The 11,480-nt window shown below is 38.6% G+C and overlaps 1 protein-coding gene across 1 annotated transcript in view; it reads right to left on the bottom strand.

The window, feature by feature from the left end:
- Positions 1–11,480, bottom strand: part of LOC102845226 (zinc finger matrin-type protein 4-like) — a 501,572-nt gene that overhangs the window by 362,830 nt on the left and 127,262 nt on the right. Inside the window, exon 2 of the mRNA XM_006897007.1 lies at positions 11,152–11,241. Within this exon, the coding sequence (XP_006897069.1) occupies positions 11,152–11,241 (90 nt within the window). The remainder of the gene's footprint in view (positions 1–11,151; positions 11,242–11,480) is intronic.

The raw sequence follows: 11,480 nt of genomic DNA, 5'->3' as shown, positions 1-11,480 counted from the left end.
TGGTCAGAGCTGTCATTATTATCTAATTATGATATTTTATATCGCATAATTTTATCTACACAAACAAGACAAAAAGTACCCATTGTTGTTTTCATTGTTGCTGCTGCTGGTTGAATAGCCAATTATTTTGTCAAAAGATTTTTGGTGTTTCAGCTACAATATTATGGTATTTGTAAACTTTACCACTATTGTTCAATCACAGGCAAAGTAAGAAAGAGTAATGTAAAGACTTCTACAGAGTTACTGATGATGTTACAATTCAATGTAAAAAGGTTTTATAAAACAATTTTCTGTTTGTGTTCATAGAATTTAAGAAACATTCCATTTAAACAATAGATAATGATGTATGCTTTGTATTATCCTATGGGTAAAATGTATGGTAAGCAGTATTAAGGATTCTGTAGATCTGGTGCAAGAAGTCCATGGGGATGGGAAAGTAGTGAGTGGCACTATCATCCCTACTGATGTGACAGCCACTACATCTTTCTCTTGAAAAGTGTCTGGTTGCTCCAAACTGCTGACTTTTCAGTTAGCAGCCAGTAGCTACCTATAATAAATGAAACAAACTTTAATATGATAATCAGGTCATGAGCTAAATTCTTTATATTTAATATAAAATATGATGTAATTTTTTTTTTTACTGGTAATATTTAAAAGGGTGTCTCTAAATGAATGAAGAATAAAAGTCAGGCTTCCGCTCAGGCCTCCTCTTCACCTGGGACAATGCTCTTCCACACCCTATGTGATCTTCTAGCACCTCCTCAACCATCTTCCTGAGGAGGCTGATCACTAACATTTAAAGCCCTGATTCAACAATCACTTCTCACAGCAAGCTGAGTTGAGGTTTTGTAGAATGAAGAGAGCTTCACTGCTAACTCAACGGTGATACTTCTCTGAAAGTTCAAAGCCCCAGAAGCAACAAGAAAGAAAGATAGGCAATCTCCTTCCACGTGACAACAGCCTCCAAAAAAACTGCTAAAGTGTCAGTTATGAGACATTTCTGACTTCATGGCAATAAGTGTGTGTGTGTGTTTGTGTATGTGTGTGTGTGTGTGTGTGTGTGTGTGTGTGTGTGTGTGATAAATAGTGTAAAGTTTCAATCTGCTGTTCATAGAGTAACAGCAACAAAATCACCCAAGGTCTGATGAACAATATAAAATCATGTGTTTTTGTTTTTGTTGTTGTTGTTAAGTGCCATCAAGTCAAAAACGACTCATAGCGACCCTATGAACAAAAGACCTGAACAATTGTGTAAATTTCATTGTTTCTCCAATTTCATAGAGTTTCCGGAGGCAAGCTATTTCAGAAGAGGATGCTACTCCTCCTTCTAACCTTGTTTTTAGTCAGGGAGATCCACCAAACATTGTCCACTGTGGGTAACCATTATCGCATTTGACACATCAGTGTCACAGTGTTCAGCATCACAGCAACCATGAGTTATCACTGTACAGCAAATGGATAGACAGTTTTTAAATAGGAGGCCAAATACAATCAACTCACAGCCAGTGGCTAGCAAACACTGTACCCAAAATCTCACCAGAACCAGACATCGAAACTCTATAGAGTTAAGCTGCTTCAGAATACTGAGCACCTGGATTCCAGCCCTAAACTGATCACCAAATGTATTTTTAAATGTATTTTTTAAAATTACTTTATGCCCTTCTGTAACTTCAGCTACTTGATAAGCTAGCTTCAAGTCCTATGTTCTTTTTTTACAATATGTATTCTTTAGTTTGTGCAAGGTAGGAGCTCACTAGAAATCAGTTCATTAAGTAGGAGCAATACTAGAGATAAATAGCTAAACCAGAAACAAAGTTCGAGTGAAAAACACTCAAACTGTGAATAACTCTCCACAGTCAATCATGAACATTTATTTGAGCTCTTTAACTCTGAAAGGTAACTTGGACAATGATTATTATCTTTGATTAAAGTTAAGTAAATTCATTTAAATAGGTGGTGATAGGGGGTGGTTGGGGGAAGAGTTGTAAAACTAGTATGTTTCGAAACCAGAAATAGAATCCCCACGGCTGGTACAAAATGTTCGTTGAGCGTAAAATGGTTTGTAATACACTATTAATGTATAGACACTTAAATCCATCCAGCGGTGCCACAATTGAAGTCTGGTGATCTACCTCCATTGAAATGGCAGTCAAGGAAAGCCTATAAAGTGGTCATTCTGAGACCTAGACTTGCCATTCAGTTTAACAGTCATTGGTTTAGTGTTTTTGTTTTTATGTGCAGGGTTGATTGTTAAACATATTCATCCTGTAGATTTCATCATCGAACCAGCAAGACAACTTGAGAAAATAAAACATTTATATGCAGTCAATGTCAATATTGTGATACTTCACCCACCATTCTAACCTCAATTTGTCTCTTCTGCCCATAGTGTCCACTAAGATTTTATAAATAGACTTCTTTAACATTTTCCACCCTAAAACATGTCTCATGCTCATCATAGTCTCAAGAAACTGTTGCCATTTTCTTTCATTTTGTTTACCTCTATCCGTCCCTCAGGAATCAGCTCAATATCACTCTAAGATGCCTTGTCCCATCCTAGTAGGTCACAGTGAGGGTTCCTCCCCACCCCACCCCTGTGCTCATATCGTACCCCAGGTTTACATCTACTGAAGCCTCTGAATTATTTACACATATGAACTGACACCCCCCCCCACCAAATGGATTCTTATCTGTGTCAGGGAAAGCTGATTTTTGTTTTGTTTTGTTTTGTTTTACCTCCACTTTCTACTAGGCACTTAGCTTGTGTCTCATAAAATAGTGTAGAAAAGCTCATTAGTAGCTGTAGGAGAAACATTTTCTTTGGTTGTTTTGTTTCATGTTTTGATTCTGCTCATTTTCTGCTTAACAGTGGTATGACTACATTCAAATTACTTAATCTCAGTTTCACTTTTCTCATATATAAAATTATTATAATTTTATAATCCTATATGATCCATGTTTGTAGGCTGGTTTACGTATTAAATGTGTTAATAAACATAAAGCATTTGGAATAGATTAGAAGAAATGAAGGATGCATATCAAAAAAGCTCCATTCACTTACTTATTGTCATTGAATAGGTTCCAACTCATAGTTGACACACCATTGAGTTTCTGAGGCTTTAAATCAGGTTGATAGAGATTGCCTATCTTTCCCTCATGAAGTCACTGGTGGAGTTCAACCATCAGAGAAGCACCATCTTTAGGTTAATAGTACAAGTCTCTAGGATTAGCCCCTCAGTAATTGCCAGTGGCTATAGTCATTCATTGGCTGGGAATTTAGTGGTCTCTGGTTCTGTACCCATCAATGACTTCAGAGCTAAGAATAAGACATAATTTTTAAGCTCTGTAGAAAATATCCAGGACTAGGGTTTAGAGAAGCAAATCTCAATCTCAGATCAGACCATTTGGAACAGGTCAAGTACTTTTTTAGATGTTATTTTCACCTTTTTTTAATAAGAGAAGGACTTTATTTGTGCCTTCCCAACCTGAAATTCAGGGTGTTTAGAAACCTGTGAAAGAGGTATCAGGGTTTCTCAAGCTAATCTAAGGATTGTTTCAAGTTTAAGGGGAAAAAAATCACATAAATATTTAGAAGTGTTAAGCCTGAACACACTAACCAAATGTCAAGGCTCTCTAGTTTTTGATGGATTTATATTAACTCTATGTAAAAACACTGTGTACTCAATACTGCCTGGTGTTTTGGCTGGCAGTAATACACCTCTTTCCAGAATAATAATTTGTAAACAACAAAAATGAAAAACTAAATTATCTTTTTACTTAAAGCTGCTATTTGACAAACAGACCTTTTTCTCCCTTCAAACTATGTGAACTATGAGTGAGAAGATAGTAAAAGGAGCCTTTGGTGAAAAATTTAGAATCTCAATGAACTATGTGATCTCTTAGTTATTTCTTGGCTTTAACCTTCGAGGGATTACTGAAAATTCCTCTTAGGCAATCAACTATAACAATTTATTTCACATTTAATTTTACCTTGTGACCTCAAGGGAAAATGGCTTGCTCTAAGATTCCCAGGGGGAAAAAAGTACAAATGAAGATTACAATGAGTAAAATAGCAGGAATGGGGGGGGGGCAAAAAGCAGGAAATGTCACAACATAAGAGAACTATGTTGTTGTTGTTTTTAAGTGTTAAATAATTTGGAAGCAGAAAAATGATTTGGAAGCAGAAATGACAATGCTTGACCATGAGAAGCATGTTGCTTTTGTTATATGCTATCTAGTCAACTGTGACTCATAGTGACCCTTTGTACAACCACTTTCAACCCTGCTCTAACTTGAGCCAATTTCCTTGTCTCCATCACACCTATCTCCATCACCCCAGTCACTGAGTCAATCTATCTCATCCTGGGTCTTCTTCTCTTATGTTGTCCCTCCACCCTTCCAAGCATGTTGTGCCTCTCCAAGGACTGGTCCCTCCTGGCAACATGTCCAAAGTATGTCAGATAGAGCTTCAAAAATCGTTGCCTCCAACGAGTAGCCTGATTTCACCCTCTCCATGATGAAACTTTTTGTTCTCTTAGCAGCCCATAGTATATTCAATATTCTTCTCCAGGACCACAATTCAAAGACATCAGTTCTTCTATCATGCTTAATCATTGTCTAGTTCTCTCATGCATTGCAAGTAATTGCAAAGACTATGGCCTGGATCAAGCACACCTTATTCTCTAGAGTGTTGTCATTGTTCTTCAGTCTCTGGAGAGGTCTCTGACAGCAGATTTTCCCAATGCAATTCATCTTTTGATTTCTTGGCTCCTGGTAACAAGAGTGTTGATTGTGGAGTCAAACAAGCTGAAACTGTTTACAATCTCAATCACTTCTCCATCTATCATGATTCTGGCATTTGGCCCAGAGGTAAGAATTTTTGTTTTCTTGATGTTGAGATGCAATATTGAAGGCTGAAGTCCTTGACCTTCTGTAGCAAATACCTCAGGTCTTCCTCAGTTTTGACAAGCATGGTTGTGTCATCTGCATAATGCAAGCTGTTGATGAGTCTTCCTCAAATTCTGATGCCACATTGAGAAGCATAGGTCTTTCAATATTTTTAATTAATTTTAATGAACATTTGCAGAGACTTTGAATTTCCATTCATTCATTATTACATTTTTCTCCCTGTCCACCCCTCCCCCCAATTCACTCTTCTCTTTGAAAAGTAAAAGAAAAATTCCTTCATTGTTATAAAATCCCTCCCCATAGTGCACTCCACTATGCAGCCCTCATTCTGGACTCCTGTCATGATAATAATACCTAATCATATATCGTTTTTAAACAGTTCTCTCCATAATCTGTTTAAATGCAGTATACATTATTTGTCCCCTCTTTCTCAGTCTCCTTTCAACCTCAATGTTAGTCAAATTTTACAACAGTGGCACTATGCAGTATTTGTCCTTTTGTGACTGAGAAATTTCACTCAGCATAATGTCCTCCATTTTGAATAATATTTCATGAGTTCTTTGTTTTTCACTGCAGCATAGTATTCCATTGTGTGAATATACCAGAGCTTCTCTAGCCATTCATTTGTTGACAGGCACTTAGGTTGTTTCCAACTCCTTGCTATTGTGAACAAAGCTGCAATGAAAATGGGTATGCATATATCTGCTTTGGTGGCAGTTATGGTTTAGGGTTTATTCCCAGAAGTAAAATTGCTGGATCACATGATATGTCTGTCTATTTTCAACTTTTTGAGAAAGTGTCATCTCTGGCGGTGTACTGCTTAAGCACTTGGCTACAAACAAAAAGATTATTGCACCATGGAAGAAAATGTGGTAACTCCCTTTTTTTTTTTTTTTTGCTAGAACATAATTCACTTTATTTGTTATAGAAAATCCACTAGGTGGTGGCCACAGCTGGAGCCTGAGTCCTCTGCACGGAGACTCTGGTGTGAGTCTTTACAAGATGATCTGTGAATTCCTGGTAGGGAGACTTCGTGAACACCGTCTCTTTCCAGAGATCTGGGGTCAGATAGCTGTAGGTCTTTGAGATGGCATCAAAGGTGGCCTTAGCAAAGTTGCCCAGGGTAGCTGTGCAGCCCCTGGCTGAGGTGGAACAGTCATCAATTCCAGCCATCATCAACAGCTTCTTAGGCACAGGGGCCGAGACGATTCCAGTGCCTCGGGGTGCAGGGATCAGACGCACCAACACAGAGCCACAGCGCCCAGTCACCTTGCAGGGAACGGTGTGAGGCTTGCCAATCTTGTGCCCCCAGTAGCCACGCCACACAGGGACAATGGAGAGCTTGGCTAGGATGATGGCCCCACGGATAGCAGTAGCCACCTCCTTGGAGCACTTGACGCCCAAGCCAACATGGCCGTTATAGTCTCCGATGGCAACAAAGGCCTTGAACCTGGTCGGCTGGCCAGCACGTGTCTGCTTCTGCACTGGCATGATTTTCAACACCTCATCCTTGAGGGACATGCCCAGGAAGAAGTCGATGATCTCAGATTCCTTGATGGGCAGGGAGAAGAGATAAATCTCCTCCAATGATTTAATCTTCATATCTTTCACCAGGCGGCCCAGTTTGGTGACGGGGAGCCACTCCTTGTCCTCGGCTTTGCCTCCTCGAGCTCCGCGGCCCCTCCCACGGCCCCGTCCACGGCCGCGGCCCCGACCCCGCAGACCGCTACCGAAGCCTCCGCGGAAACCGCCGCGGGCTCCCATCCCAGGGCCTCCAGGCCCTCCCGCTGCACCGGCGTCGTCAGCCATTTGGTGTTTTCTCAGAAAAGAAAAAAAGGGTAACTCCCTTTTTAAAAGATTTTCAGTCTTAGAAAGCCCTACAGAGTGATCCTATAGAACTGCTATAAACCAGATAAAACTTGTAGGCACACAATAATTGAGGCCACAAAAACATACATTCCCAAAGGGGCTAACAATTTAGGTTGGGGTATTGCCTTTACTCACTTGCCCTTTCAATTTTAAGCATCTGTATCTACAGAATATTCATGCATGATTAAAAACTAGAATCAAACTAATTTCCCTCAAGTCATCTCCAGCTCCTAGCAACCCCTGGATGCTAAGGTAGAACTATGATCTCAAAGGTTCCATGGCAGATTTATCAGAAGTGTGTCACTTGGCTTTTCTTCTGAAGCACCTCTGAGTGGATCTGAACCTTCAACCTTCCATTAATAGCCTAGTATATTAAACATTTGCACCACCCAATGATTCCTCACATGTGATCAATGTTGTTATGTACCATTGAGTTGACCCTGACCCATAAAGACACTATGACCAACAGATCTGAACTTTGCCCTATCCTGAACCATCTTCATGATTTCCACCATGTTCAAGCCCATTGACTTAAGCACTATACTAATATATCTCATTGAGGGACTTCTTCTGTTTCTCTGACCTTCCAGGATCCTAAGGATAATGTCTTCTTTGGTGACATGGGTCCTCCTCAAAACATGCCCAAAGTAGGTGAGATAAACTTTCTCCATCCTTGCCTCTAAGGAGCACCCTCATTGAACTTCTTTGCAGTATATTTGTTTGTTCTTTTGGTAGACAATGGGATAGCGAATACTCTTCAATAACACCAGATGTCAAAGGTATTAATTTTGTCTTCCTTACTAGGTTGTACACAAGCAGTAACAAGTGTTTTGTGGTTTTTTTTGTTTGTTTTCAGAAAGCACTCATATGTTAGGTCTCTATAGCATTCTTGACAGTTATTTTCCCTCAGGTAACACTCGGATGCAAATCTGGCATAGCCTCTGACAGCAGAGAGATAGGAGTGTGAGTAGAAACAGAAAGATGAATGGAAGTTTCATTTCCTTCTAAGAACAAAGGTGGTATCGGTAATAATGTGTGTGGTAAGTTCTTTGAAAATAAGATGCTTGACAATTAAAGTTCTCTCAGTTGGTTTTAAAGATCCCTGGTACTGTCATTTCAGCTGCTAACTGAAAAGTCTATGGTTTGAATCTATCAACCTTTCCTTAGGAGAAAGATGAGGCAGTCTGGTTTCATAAAGATTTACAGCTGTGGAAACCGTATAGAGTTGATCTGCTCAGTCCTATATGGTCGTTTTGTATCTGAATCAACTCACCAGCAAGGAGCTTGGAATTTTGGGGGTTTGGGCTGGGCCTTATAATAGACATATACACTAGATAGTATTCTTGTCCTCATTTTACAAATCTTAAGTGTGAGTCTGTACATGCAAGAATTGATTCACATAATTCTCATCAGAGACTCTCAGAGCCTTGGAAGAGGGGGATTCTGCACTAAATTCACTTTATTAAAAGACCTCATAGAAATGGTATATGCATTCATGAAATGTGTGCACAACCTACTGAAAACATCATCCATCTTTATAAATTGAAAGATTATATTACTTTTTCTGCTGGCTGAATTGCTAAATAAGTTAAAGGAAAATGAATTAATAAAGAAATGATTGGTAGATAACAGTTTTCAAAACCAAAGGGGAAACCTTCTTAGAGATAACTTTAGTAAAAAAAAAAATTCTTACAAAAAATTCTTACAATACCTTCTTACTCTAAAATCCAAATATCTTCCCTCTTCTTTTCTCAGCAACTGTCCCCAAGGTTACACATAGGAGCAGAATGTAAATGAGATTAATCAGAAGTCTGACCAATGTGGAATGAGTAGCATATTCCTGTGTCTCCACAAACACAATTCCAGCTTGTATTGCAGTGCTCTTTGTCTGTTCATCACATCTAGTTCACATCCACACAACAAACAAAGAACTAAAAGTAAATAAATAAAAAGACATTTACTGCCATTGTGTGCATTCTGACCCATGGCAATCCCGCTGAGCAGAGAAGAACACAACTACAAAGGGTCTTAAGTGTAATCTTTATGGAAACTACCTTTCTTCCATGGAAGTACTGTGTGAGTATAATCACAATCCTTAAATCATTAGTAGAATGCAAATCATTCCCACCACAGAGACTACCAAGGAACTAAACACCTAATATGCAATGTTCATGATTATAATTCAAGTGGATAGAAAGTAATCTGTACCCAAATAGCTAATCATTGAGTACCATGAATCCTATTATTTCTGACCATTAGGATAAGACAGAAAAATGCTATTGGGCAAATGAACATGGGCACCATCACTAGTACAAGAAACAAAACAAGCTAACTTGTTCTATCTGCCAGTGATAGTCATCTGATGGAAAGCACAAACAAGAGTGCTGCTTTAGCATGCTAGAATTATATAACATTGACTTAGGCCAACTCTCATCTTGTTTAATCAGTTCTTTTAATATGAATTCACCCAATAAATTTATGTTCAATAACTTAGTCACAAAAGGACAAGTACTGCATAACACAGGTGTTATAAAATAGGACTGACATGAGGGCTTGAGAATAGAAAAATAATAGATAGATAATTAATTCTGCAGTAGAACAGATGAAAGGAAGAACTCTCTTAAAAGAATGTATAATTAGACATCATATGTATGACAACAGTCTGGAACAAGGGGTGTTTTCCAAAGTGGACCAGGGGAGGGGAAAGGAAGGAAGATGGAGGTAAATTTGTAACAATGAATGAATGAAAACCCAACCTTTCAATAAACCTCTGTTAAAATCACAACTTAAAAATTTACAACAACAAAAATTAATGATTAGATAAAAACAATATTTATCCTCTTCCCCCACTCCACCTGGTAATACCCACCCACCCCAAAGACTCAAGCTCAAATGCCAGCTCTTCCTTCTCTCCTGGCTCCTCCAGTCTTTCGTTTCTATGATACTTAGTGCAGAAGAATAATAAACACTTTCTCTGTGGTCTTATATGTATTTATTGTACAATGTTAACAAAATACTATGATTTTTAAAAAGTAGAATCTATGTCCTATTAATCTCTTGCCTTTGCACCTGCTACATAACAATACACTTCCTATCTATCATCTCATTCAATCACTGCAATGGCCCAGTCAGGAAAGTATTGACTAAGAAAGATTAGGTGAGGAAACTAAGGCCCAAGGTGATTACTACTGTATCCAAGGTCATAAAGCTTCTACATAACAGAAGTATCAGACCAAGCTCTTGGAGATTTCCAAGTTTTCTGGATGTCTTTTACCTCTTATAAGCACTAAATGAATGCTTCACTAAGGCTGTAAAGAAAGCATCACAAGTGGTTCTGCTTTTTCTATATAAACAGCTTCTTCTGTGATACTAAGAAATGTTACTGGAGTATTTCACAATCATCAGTCCTGACACCCAGTGCCATTGTAAATGTGCTGTGCTCTGTCTCTCTTCCATTTGAAAAACATACACATTGAGGTTTTGGGAAGTATTATCATGATTACACAGCCATTCGAAGTAAGACACCATGTAGAGTGGGGTCTACATGGCAGGAGATTTGAAAGCAGTATCATAAGAACAGAATGGCAACATATGAATTCAATACCCAAAGCTTGCTTAGAACTCAAGGGCTAGAGATTTCTGTGGTATCCCACAGTGTTTATCATGAAGGGCCTCTGCAGCTGAAAGATATGAATATTCCTATCATTAGAAAAAATAACCCCTGCTGGGTGCATGGTATATTTATTTCCTCAGTCTTTGTTGCAGCCTGGCTGAAATCAAACCCTTTGATCTGACTCCATCCCCTCAGAACAACTTTCTAATTTTCAATTGTCTTCTTTAGTAAAAGATTCCTTCGACAGGAGGTACTGATCAAAAAGCATGAGAATATTTTCCTTTGTAGGATATGTACACGCATCATTATAAATTAACAAATTGGTGTTCTGCTTTACACACTAAAGGAAAGAGAAGTGCGTAAAAAACAAAATGTCTAATATTTGATGCGTTGGTCCCACAAACCCTGTATTCCCTGTTCCCACAAACCTTGTCTTCCCTGTGTTTTATGTTCTGAGCATCACTGTTCTCCCTTCTCCCACCCTTCTGTCTGCCCCATCTCTACACTGTCTCTCTCCATGTGGTCCTGGGGAAATAGCATGAAAAATATCAGCCAAGGCTAGGTCAGCAATTTTGAGTGGGGGGTATGGGGAGGGAAGATTTACAGGTAAAATAGTCATTGTAGTACTTAATGAGAATTCTTTCTACTCAATTTATTTATTATCTAAGCATTGTAACAATTCCTAGACTTGTAAAGGTCTTAACAGCACAGCAGAATGACCCATCTAAAAATATCACACAGATAAAGATATCTTTACTCACATTTTCCGAGCGGAGCCTCTTGGCCGGACACCCACCATCCCGGGGATGAAGCATGTAATACAGTCGAACTTTGCTGGCATGTTTCCGACTCTGTTAAGAAAAAGCAGACACAATAAAAAAAGAGGACTTTTAAATCTTTGACAATCAGTGATGACAGTTCCAGCATATTTTGATTTGACAATGCTTAGTTTTCAATGTTTTCCTTTTAATATTGTATTAGATTGCATACATTAATTCATATGCATTGTGGTTCATTCATGTACATTGTGTTTCATCCAATCTTTCATTCACATTGTGTTTCATACAATCATTCATACACATTGAATTTG

Source organism: Elephantulus edwardii, unplaced genomic scaffold (genome assembly GCF_000299155.1).
Source record: "Elephantulus edwardii isolate Elephantulus edwardi_28Jun2011 unplaced genomic scaffold, EleEdw1.0 scaffold00195, whole genome shotgun sequence".
Taxonomy (NCBI): domain Eukaryota; kingdom Metazoa; phylum Chordata; class Mammalia; order Macroscelidea; family Macroscelididae; genus Elephantulus; species Elephantulus edwardii.
This window is presented reverse-complemented; position numbering and strand designations above follow the sequence as displayed.